Source organism: Rasamsonia byssochlamydoides (assembly GCF_041956645.1).
Source record: "Rasamsonia byssochlamydoides strain NRRL 3658 unplaced genomic scaffold VTN77scaffold_66, whole genome shotgun sequence".
In the NCBI taxonomy this organism is placed as follows: domain Eukaryota; kingdom Fungi; phylum Ascomycota; class Eurotiomycetes; order Eurotiales; family Trichocomaceae; genus Rasamsonia; species Rasamsonia byssochlamydoides.
This window is the reverse complement of record NW_027192449.1, coordinates 168,819-179,952: the sequence shown is the minus strand read 5'-3', so window position 1 is coordinate 179,952 and position 11,134 is coordinate 168,819. Positions and strand designations below refer to the sequence as shown.

At 51.2% G+C, this 11,134-nt stretch overlaps 3 protein-coding genes across 3 annotated transcripts; 1 reads left to right on the top strand and 2 right to left on the bottom strand.

Moving 5' to 3' along the window:
• Positions 1–1,284: 1,284 nt before the first annotated feature.
• Positions 1,285–4,095, top strand: VTN77DRAFT_7933 (uncharacterized protein; the record flags this gene model as incomplete). The annotated part of the gene is made up of 1 exon (XM_069424375.1): positions 1,285–4,095. One exon carries the CDS (start codon positions 1,285–1,287, stop codon positions 4,093–4,095), a length of 2,811 nt encoding a protein of 936 aa, XP_069275044.1.
• A 990-nt stretch (positions 4,096–5,085) lies between these two features.
• Positions 5,086–5,940, bottom strand: VTN77DRAFT_7932 (uncharacterized protein; the record flags this gene model as incomplete). Its single annotated transcript, XM_069424374.1, has 1 exon — positions 5,086–5,940. The coding sequence occupies one exon, from the start codon at positions 5,938–5,940 to the stop codon at positions 5,086–5,088; it is 855 nt and encodes a 284-aa protein (XP_069275043.1).
• Positions 5,941–8,200: 2,260 nt separating this feature from the next.
• VTN77DRAFT_7931 (uncharacterized protein) lies at positions 8,201–9,863 on the bottom strand (the record flags this gene model as incomplete). The annotated part of the gene is made up of 4 exons (XM_069424373.1): positions 8,201–8,345; positions 8,418–8,860; positions 8,922–9,315; positions 9,385–9,863. The coding sequence occupies 4 exons, from the start codon at positions 9,861–9,863 to the stop codon at positions 8,201–8,203; spliced, it is 1,461 nt and encodes a 486-aa protein (XP_069275042.1).
• Positions 9,864–11,134: the final 1,271 nt, after the last annotated feature.

Sequence of the window (11,134 nt, the reverse complement as noted above, 5' to 3'; positions counted from 1 at the left end):
TAGTAAATAGTCCCTCCTTATTTATATAGTCAAATATATTGAATTTCGTTGCGCAAAAAAGCTTCATCTGCAGGCATCGTTAGGCGCTTTCAGCCGTGGTTGGGGTGGCAGCTCGGTGTCCGTGACAGCTCGGTGTCCGATTACGTTATTAGATGATGCTGACTAAAGATGAGAAGGAATCTCATGATTATGTATGACGTTAATGTCGACGATCCTTGGGAAAGCCGAAATATGGCAGCCGTTGTTATCTAGCCGGTCTACCGGAAGTCTCGGAGATTAATCATTATTCACTAGTTAGGACTACGTTTGAACTATAAATCGAGGCGAGGCGTACATAAATATGTTTAGGTCAATATCAGCTTCCCAGCTTCATTGTTGGCTAAGGGGTATTACCGTATTACTCGTTTTCTGGCAGTGAATGCGGATCACAACGAAAGCCTGCTGGACCTCTAATCAGTGCCAAGGATGACGGTTAGGTTAAGGGGGCATGAAAATAGACTTCAGAAAATTAGGATGAGGCTTTTGTCTAGTAATCTTTTTGGTGGCCCCACGCTGGACCAGGACGGACGTGTCAGCGCGTGTCAGCGCGTGTCAGTGCACTGTAGCCAAAAATGGTAAACTGATCGTTAAACAGAGCTGTCAGTACATACAATCTATGCCAGTACAGCAAACCCAACCGGGGAAGCTCGAGAGATGGTGAAATTTATTTACTCTGCAGGTCCTTATTCAGGATGTTAGTGACTTGTCCACGTATTGTTAATAACTCTCGCATGCTGAAGCATTGTCAAGCGCAGAATCATGCCGAGGTAAGATTTAGTCGATTTAGTTGATATTATTGACAGGCGAGTGGGGCAATCACGTGCCAGGAACGGACTGGTGTCAGGGGAAGGCACGCCCGTCATTCGACGACCAACAAGGAAGGAACCCCTGTCGGTGGGTCCTCCGCGCTCCACTAGGCAAGCACCAACTCTCCCAATCTCCTGGATAGCAACAAGGGACAAAACAAACACGGCCACTATTTCTTGCTTGAGAAGTTCGTCCGCAGAACACCTCGTTCAGAAGTAATTACCTGACAAGGATTGAAAGGGCCCGGTTCCAAAGAAGACCGGGATTGCAGTGCAAGCCCCGCAGATTTGTGTTGTGATTCTCGGATCTCCCCCGTTCTGACTCCCGACCCTCATTCCTCGGTTAGGTCCACGGAATGCTCCTCACCAAGTCTGACTGAGCCGCCAATAGCGCTGGGAGTATTACCTCTGGTATGGATAACACGAGACTCTTCCCGCCATGGACCACCATGTTTCTCCAGATTCGACGTCATCTAGCTTCATCTTCCACCACAGCTGTCAACCGCGGAGATCCCCCCGAGCCAGCCCTTCTTTCTACCCGCATTCCCCCCCGTCACCACCTTCCCTGCCGCAGTTGAGGTCTGAAAGGCCGTTCAGTCTCCAAACTCGACGACTCCAGCTTCGGAACGCGGGCTTCCGCGGTGCGCACATCTCCTCCCGGAAGGTTTCCTTGCCCCGCAACGTTTCCGACCAGTTCTCGCCATGGAGGTCTCTGTCCGAAGAAATTGAGAAAGACAACCAGCCGGTGTTATCAACCGAAAGTGACGACTCTCGAGAGAGCGGTTCAGTGCGAAGGAAGGTGAACGTGCTGCAAGAGATCCATAATTCGTCCTGCCGAGGTCGACAATCTCGCCGTCCGTCAGTCACTGCGCTGTTTCGCAACTCACCGGAAGAAACGGACCACGGCCGTTTCCTGTCTGGCTCACCGTCCCCCGCTTTCCGATCTTCTATCCTTTCCTCCCCCTCAAACACCGACGACGACAGTGACACGGAGTCAGTGATGAGATCACAGGAGCAGTCTCGTCCTGGAAGCTCGCCCGCTTCATTGCACTGCCAGCTTGGAAGATGCAAGAGAGACAGCCGGACGCGGAAGTCAAGCTACGAGACAACACGATATATTGAACACCTGGAGACCCAGTTGGCCGCTGCTCAAAGCCAATTGAGCCCAATGCAGTCATCAGCCAGCAGACCACAGGTCTCTAAATTGAGGTCATTGAACGCCGAAATCAAGGCGCTGAAGGAGGAAATTGCAGAATGGGAGAGCAAGTTTGAAGCCCGAGTCAGGGAGGAAATCACTGCTAGAACAGAGGTTGAAGCCAAGTTGAGGGCCAGAATTCGAGTGTTGGAGAGCCAAGTCGAGCTGGGTTCTTGCCGCATTAAGGAACTCGAATACGAAAAAGAGATTCAGGCGCAGAAATTACGCGATGCTGAATCTTTGAAATCAACGAATCGCAGCTTGGAAAGACGCGTTGACGTCTTGACGGAGCTTCTCGCGCAATCGCCTGCCAGAACTGAGAGCCCCCGGAGCCCGATACATGCGGTGCCTCTCTTGCGCAGTCCTGGCCCGAGATTATCTCGACCAAGATCAATGGTCCCGTCTATCCCATCGGCCCGGAGGGGGAGCTTGTTTCAACCCACGATTGTAACTGACGCAAGCCCTCTGCCCGAGATTGCAATCGAATTGGACAGCTGCAAACCTGGGCAGACCGTTTCGCAAGCCGACAGCATTCCAGAGTTAGACTTCGATACATCGACCGTGTCTTCCTCATCAGGGCCAAAGTCGCAGCGGTCTTCAGCTATGTCTCAGTACTCATCAGAGTCATCGCATTGGAGCTTACCACTTCCTTTCCCTCCGGATTTTCATGGAAAGACGCAGGGTCGCCCTAGGAGCATGCGCCGCTTCCCCTCAGGAACGTGCACACTGAAGCCGTTGATATTGCCTGCTACTACCGCACAAGCCTCTGACTGCCCTTCGCAGCAGTCTTTATTTTCGGACTCCGACCCCTCCCCCGCCTCCTTTGATCCTACAACAGCATTTTTCCACAATCAAATTGACGAAGTCCCAGAAGAGGAGATGAGCGACTCTGCCCACTCCATGGCACAGCAAGAAACACTAGCTGCTTTGGAGGGCCGTTCCGATTACTACAAGACATATGATGAAGCAATTTTGAAACATGGAGAAAGACTATCAGATTCTCTTGCGCCTGAAAATTCGTGTTCGAACGACGGATACTCCAGTCTGCAGCGACGGACAAGAATTGGTGATGTTAGATCATCCGCGACGTGTTTTTCTCCAACTGAAGGTGTAGATATTTTACCTTACCAAGAGGCTGAGTCCACACATGGGCAATCTTGTCCCTCAAATATGGAGTCGATTGACAGCCAAAGGACTCCTATGAGCACGCAGCGGATTAGGATCCGAAATCAGAAACCGGGGAGTATTAAGACACCCAAGGCATGCGCTAGAGAATACAAATCGCCAGATGTGTATCAAGCATCGACTCGAGGGGCGACCGTTCAGATCGCGGAGATTCTACTCAATTTTTGTGGTTGTTTTAAAGGGTTCAAGAGTAGTCATTTCAGCGCGTTGGCGCGCAGGATCATAGCGAACGTTTGGAACAGGAGTATGAGACGGATTGGGAAGCTGTCTTGGTGGGTTCTGGGCCTACTGGTAGGTTCCCAGACTCGACGCGCCTGGTTCAAGACTACGCCGTCAGTCCTGGCAGCAGACAATTACGAGTGGCATCGATACTCAGTGGGTGTACAAGAAGGCGCCCATTCTGGTGTTAGTGAGGGCCTTCACTCAGTGTCGTGCGAGGATCGCAGTGCTCCTAGTACAGGTCTACAACCGACGTCACGGCGGAAACAACTTGAGGTTCATTCGAGTTCCTCTGTAGACCGTCATGCGCATGGAAACTCACTCGGCCACACGCTGTGTCTATGGGCAAAGTTTTCCGTTGCTCTGGTGGTTGCCATCGGTCTGGCTTTGAGGCACGGCCCCGGGTCACTCCTGGAAGGTGATCCTCCCTTGCTGGCCACGGATGGTCCAGATCGAGCATGTCCGAATAAAGAAGACTCACCACCTAGCCCTGTCGGAAAGACACGGTTACCAAGCAAGGCTGACCATCGCGAGAGAGGCTGTGAAGACGATTCGAATATCAGTTGCTCTACAGCCGTTCCTGGCGATCCGGGGCCGCCAAAGCTCGTATTAACGCCGGCTCTGACAATGGAGGACTTTCTCACAGGTTGATAGAGTCTCTCATCTCATTCTTCTGCGTCAAGACGCTTCAGCTTTGCCAAAGCCTTGTTCAACATACTGTATTCTTGCGGGCCTTATAGTTCTCTCCAGGACAGTTACATTCTCTTCTACATATTATCTCACGCGATACCCTTGGATTTGTTTTTATCTTTCTTCTGGCCAGCATTGCATCCCATCAGTCTGTGATACCCGATCGATCGATCGATCTCCTGCACCTTGCTTGCTTGCGTTAGGACAACCACCCATCCAGAAGTCCGCTCCATCCTCCTCAACCTCAACCTCGACCGTTTCAGGCACCACACACACAGAGACTGACTGTTTGTTTTGTATAATGACTATTAATTAATGACGTGACGACCATTAATTAATGATGACACCCAGTTTTTTTTTTCGGGCTTTTTTTGGCTTTTTGTCTTTTTCCCTTTTCTCTTGAGGCGTTTTCGTTCTCAAACAAACTTCCAACTATTGTCTTTGCTAACTTTGTTTTCCTTTTCTCCACGCCACCAACAAAATCCACTTTTTCGGGCTCCTTCCTCTTTTTCTAAGTTTTGTTCAAATTCTCGGGTTATCTAATTTTGGAAAGGTCTGTATTTAGTGTAAATAGTAACCCAATGCATTCATCATTGTCATTGACAATAATATGCCTGTCCATGAGATAGATAAATCTTGACGTTTGTAACTAAAGCCGGTCCGACCTAATTAACTTACATTCTGTTAAGCTTGGGTAATGTACGGAGAATGATATATATACACGATAAAAGCTGAACGCATTCTTACCCTTCCGTGATCTTACCATATAGCGTAAACATACGTAGAAGACATAGGTGGGGGGTATCTATGCATGCGCGTAGTATATATATGTTTAAGATTGAAACAACCTCCATGCATGAACCCATCTCATTAGGACGTGGGAGAGAACAAGAAGAAGAGGAGGAAGAAGAAAAGAAGAACTGAACAAGGAAGGCAGAAAAAAATGGCTTTTTAAAAGGCCAGGAGAGCGGCGACACCGGCAACAGCGGCCACACCACCGAAGCTGACCATGTTGCGGTCCGCAGCGCCGGTGAAGAGCGGCGAGACAGCGGAGGTGGCGCTGGTCGCGGGCTTGACGCTGTACAGGGTGGTTGGAACGTTAGGCGTCCTGGTCAGAGGCACGGGGACGGAAACGTTGCCGGTGGCAATCGGGTAGACGCCGCTGCTGGACGGAGTAGCGGTAGCGGTCTCCGTCTCCGGGCAGATGGTCGTGGTCTCCTCGACAGGAACAGTCGTAACAGCTGGCGTCGGGGCAACAGTAGCAGTCACAGATGGCGTCGCGGTAGGAGTAGCAGTCTCGGTCTCCTCGACAGGAACAATGGTCTCAGATGGCGTCGGGACAGCGGAGGAAGCGGCAACAGCAGAGGAAACAGCGGCAGAGGTAGCAGCAGCAGACGAAACCGCAGCAGAGGAGGAAGCAGCAGAGGCAGGGTTCGAGATGCCGAACTGGGTTGAGTACTGGTACTGGCCGGTGGCGTCATCAACCAGGAGCAGACCGTAGTGGGTCACATCATTCTGCAACGAGGTCGAAGGAGTCCAGGAGAATTTGCCATCGTTGGGGATGTTCTCCGCGATCGCATAGAGGGGCTTGATGTTGGTGCTGGGACCACGCAGCAGCACCAGGGAGACGGTGCCCGTGGTGGTGGGATCCCAGGTAATTTCAAAGGGAACGCCCACAGGGACCTGCTGGTTCAAACCAGGAGTGTAAATGGGGTTACCAGTCGGGGGCTGGGAGTAGTCGGGCTGGGTGTAGGCAGAGACAGCCGCCGCGAGGGCAGCGAAAACGGAAGCCGTGAAGAAACGCATCTTGTTTGATCTGAAATATGTGTCGTAACAAACAGAAAAGCCAAATCAAAAGTGAGCGAACGAGTGTATTTGGTGTTGATGTTGTAAGGAGTGACAGGAGTCAAGGGTTGACTCAAATCAAAAGAGTGACTGCAGTGGGAGTTCCAGCCGCAACGCGATAACCTGACCGCAAGGCGATAGATAAAGAGAACGAAGGAAGAAGAGAGAAAGGAGAGACCACCAAGGTATTAAATTAAAAAGAAAACACAGCCCGCGCATCAGGCTTCAGCCCCCTTGTGGCTCTCGCCAAGCGGGCCAAGCGCACATTCATTGGGGAAATTATTGCCTGCGATGGCATCCTGCGGTGTTGAGCCTATGAGAGGGCTGCTCAACAGCAGCGGACGGGCCTTGTTTCGAGTTAGCACGCAATTTCCCAGAGTGAAAGTCACACTTGCAGGCTCGCGGAGAATGACATCTTAGTTCATCTGACTCGACCCCGCCGAGGAATTTGCTAATTTAATTGGCAAGGGTGGAAGCGGGCATTCTTAGTGAGTTTTCTAGGGTTGCACCGATGTCAGTGTTGCGATGCTCACGGACTCCCGGTGGACAGGAGCGTACCAGGGTTCAGCTCGTGCCTGACTAGTCTCCTTAGGGCAGTTAGACAGTGAAACGGCCAAGAAGCAGCCTCAAGGTTGGAGACAACACGCGCTTACGACTCGCGAACCTGCGGAGAATGTGGTGGCTTGACTCTGCAATGGGTGAAATGGAGCAACGACCATAACGCCTGACAGAGGAGCCCATGGGCCTGGAACACGGCAACATTCCTTTATCGACTCAGGCTGAGAATGGGGGCAGAATGTGGTTAGCTGCAGGTCTGTATGTACCACAATAATCATTAAATGTTGGAAGCCTGAAGGGCTGACTCGAAACTCCCAGGGGAATCATGATTGGATGGCATTCTGTGCTTGTAATTTCTTTTTGGCGACTTGGCAGCTTAGCGTATTAATTGTAAACGGCGTACGGAGTGCGTAACGACTGGTATCGCCATGCACTCCTGATAAGCAGCCACGCACCTGTGACCAACGTCAGACAAAAGTCCAGTGACAGGGTAAATAAAAGTACTCCGTACCGGATATTATTACTCCATGCTGTTCCGGAAGGCATCCGTTTATTTTAGGATATTTTCATCCGACCGTTGTATGCGTAGACTACGGACTCAGAGTCGGGCGAAAAGTCAGGGGTGATCGCCAACCGGTCAAGAGGAAGGACACTTAGGACAGTCCACCTAGATGCGCAGTGCACTGCAGACGGTTAAAGACCGATTCCTCACGGAGCATGATTATTAATATTAATTAATTAATTAATATTCGAATTGGGAGCTCCTGGTCTCTAATTGAAAGACGACAACTCACACGCTCTCCGTATGAAGTAATAGTCTGTAGGTTCATTGTGTGTTGAAACTTGAATTTGCTGGCCGAGTGACGACACTGACGACAAATCTCCAATCATCCAGCAATTGCGGCTATGGAAATATTGGGTGGACTGAGGATCGGCAGACGATCGACTACACGGAAGAAGATCTCAATTCCGTATCGCAGTGTTGATTGATGTGCGGTGGAGTTGGGGGTTGATTAGAAACTTAAGGAGGGGCCGAAGTCGAGTTATCGCGAGACGCGATGGTCGCACCTTACTGACCAGCAGCGTCGCCTTCACGCCCAATACGGATACCGAGTCATTCGTACCGCCCAAGTATATGGACGTATCCTCACTCTTCCTCTCTCTTGTTTTCCTGTTCACTTTTTTTTTGTTTCGTCGATCTCGTCTTCTTTTTCTCCTTCCCTGGTTTTCGATTTTTCTCTCATTTCTTCTCTCTCCATTTTAAGAACGCTGTTTATGACAGGTCAGAGATGGCTAACGAGCAATAGCAGCCCTGTTCCAGCATTATTGCATTGCAGATGATTACAGTGTGTTGAGTGTATTTTGTGGTAATTAACCTGCCGGGCTACAGTTCCAAACTCGAACTCGATCGTCCCCGGCTTCAAAAAGGACAAATAATCCTCAGTTTGTCAGAACAGCAGCTGGTCCTGCAGAATGTCTCCTGTGCATTCTCGGTTTGAATAATCGCCAATAAACAGCCACTACTCAAGCACATCCCCTTCGTCACTCATAATTCATACGTGCAAGCAAGTGTTGGTGTGGCAACTAGGATAACGCTCATGTTTCAACAGCCGATTCATACAAAAGTCATTATAACACAGGTATCAGCAAATATTTCCGAAATTTAATCCATCCAGGTGATCGTCTTCGTCTGAACAAACTCCTCGAACCCAACGTAGCCGCCGAACCGACCGAAGCCGCTCGATTTGTAACCTCCGTGAGGCAGATTTGACTCGTCCTGGACGGTCATGCTGTTGATATGCACGGCGCTAGAAGAAGGGTCAGCCGGAGATAAAAAAAAAAGGAAACTTTGATGAAAGTGGTTTTTGGGTGTAGCATACCCGCTCTCAATCTGTCTCGCGACGCGCAGACCACGGCGCAGATCTTCAGTAAACACAGCAGACGTCAGGCCATACTCAGTGTCATTGGCAAGTGCAATAGCCTCTTCTTCCGTGTCAACGACATATAACGACACGGTAGGCCCAAACGATTCGGTGGAGTACAGGTCCATATCCTTGGTGACATTCTCCACAATGAGAGGCCGCAGGCTCGCAGCAGTCGGCTCCCGAGCGTTGGGATCACCAAACAGCACATTGGCGCCCTTGGAGATCGCATCCGAGATCAGCTTCCTGTTCTTCTCAACAGGGGCAGATGACACCAGCACAGGTGCCGGGTGATCCTTGCCAAACTCTCTCTCGGCTGCTTCGACCAGAACTTTGCGGAACTTGTCCGCAATGGACCGTTGAACGACAATCCGCTCCGTAGACATACAGATTTGTCCCGACTATACAGAAGTTTCAGTAAATCCAATCAACATGGAAACTTGTGACAGGAGTGCTACTGACGTGAAAGAAGGCGCCCCTGGCGGTAGCCACAGCCGCCTTTTCCAGATCCGCGTCATCGAGGACAATGGCGGACGCCTTTCCACCAAGCTCAAGCAGTACCGGCTTGATGTACTTGCCCGCAGTGGAGGCGATAATCGAACCGACATGACTACTGCCGGTGAAGTTGATCTTCTTCACGGCCGGGTGAGCAATCAAAGCAGTGGTAACCTCTGCAGCATCGGAAGGCCGGTGAAAGACGACATTGACGGCTCCTTTGGGAAGACCCGCCTGCCGGTAAATGTCGCCCAGGGCCCAAAAGGTCTTTGGACAGAACTCGGAGCCCTTGAGGACAGTGGTGTTGCCGGCCGCCAGGGGAAGAGCAATTGCTCGAGAGCCCAAAACCAGAGGAGCGTTCCTTGAAGAAAACAACATGGGTCAGTTTCCTTTCTGTGTCATGACGGATCTGGGCTATGTCTTGTAGTACCATGGAGCAATTCCCAAGATCACGCCATAGGGCTCCTTGACCACTATTGCGCTCTGTCCATTCTCGGCCACGGTTGGCACCGTGCCTTCCAAGGACAGAATCCGTCCGGCGAAGTCTTTCAGAAAGCCCAGACCCAGACCAAAGGTAAACTCAGCAAACATCCTGGGTGCACCCGTCTCTTCCATTTGGTATCGGATGAGTTCTTCCTTGCGTGCTTCCATGATACTTGCCGCCTTCAACAGAAGATCCCGACGGGCGGTGGGCTTCATCTTCGACCAGATCGGGAACGCTGCCTGAGCAGCTTCGGCTGCGCGGTTGGCATCGTCGACGGATGCACTGCTGCTCTGATGGATGACCTTGCCGGTGACAGGACTGGTCACGTCAAAGGTGGTCGCGGTCTGGACATCCTCGCCGCCGATGATGAGCGGGACGACGGAGAGGCCCGACACGTGATTGCCGTTGGCAGACTCAATCGCCATTGCTCGTCGGTACCTTCTCCAGATCACTCGCCGTCAGTGACAAGCGGTAGCTATAGAATGGTAATTAGAATGATTCAATTGTCTTCTTACCACAGGCACTAGACAGGAACGGTACGCGAACGAGAACACGCTGTTGGAAAGTCAAGTGTTGTATTCGGGACAAAATGAGACTTTATACAACTTTGGTCGGCCGCCCACCCTCGAGCTTAAAGGGTTCGCCAGCGTCTGGAAAACAGTCGACGCATATCCCGGATTAGCACAATTAATATTTGCTGGTCGCAACCCTCAGGGGCTTGACGGGCGCGGCTTTCTCCCCACCTGTGTCGGCGGGGAAGGTCGCCAGGGGGAAGGTCGCCATTCTAAATTATTCGTCGTCAACAAACCTGCTCTTTGAGTTGATTGGGATAGCCCCGCCATGTGGTCGAACGGCCACGGCTAGGTAAACAAACCTCTGTCACTGTGAGCCTTTTAGGCCTGGAGGTTGTGACATCCATCACAATCGACTCAATCCTTCCTATCTATCCAATCTGGGCCATTACGTAACATTCTGCAGGATAATCGTTTCTGGTGCCACCCATGCAAGCCCGCACAGGTACAACTCGGAGACCTTAAGCAACAACCTCTTCTGGTTCCTGCGGGGCCGGGCATGTGGGATGGTGGATCCTTTCCGGGCACTTTAAGCAGATTATTGACAGGCCATCTGCACGCAAGGGCCTCTCTCCCACTCGGCAGGGCAGTACCCCTCTCCCGGGAGTGAGGACGGCATGATGAACCATTGTGGATAAATATTCAACTAAGCTATCGCCTATCATGTCAGAACAGCCCCTCATCGCTTCCGACCTGAGTTCTTCCGAGAATCAGAGTCAATATGCCACTTGCCGATGGCGCGTGCCGGGAATTGGTCTGTGCCCCCAGCCTCCGCAGGAATTCACCAGAATCAGCACATGGGAGCTTCCAAGTGATGCCAAGCTCCATGAATCCCGATGCGTTAAATAATGCACCGATTACATGCCTGCCCCAGATGGCCTGCATCGGCAGCATGATGTGCCTGTAGTGCCGAGATCAACAACAATAATTAATAATAGCCATGTGAACAGGATCAATTCCTGGCATCGTTCGAATGGCTGGCTGATTAAAGACCGATTTCATCCCTGGAGGAGCTGGCCACGAGATACCTACCTGGATACGGAGTACTTATTTGACCGGTAGAGCTACCTTTCCACAGCCGAAGGTACTACCAAGACTTCCCAACCTGGAGCCTCATCGATGTC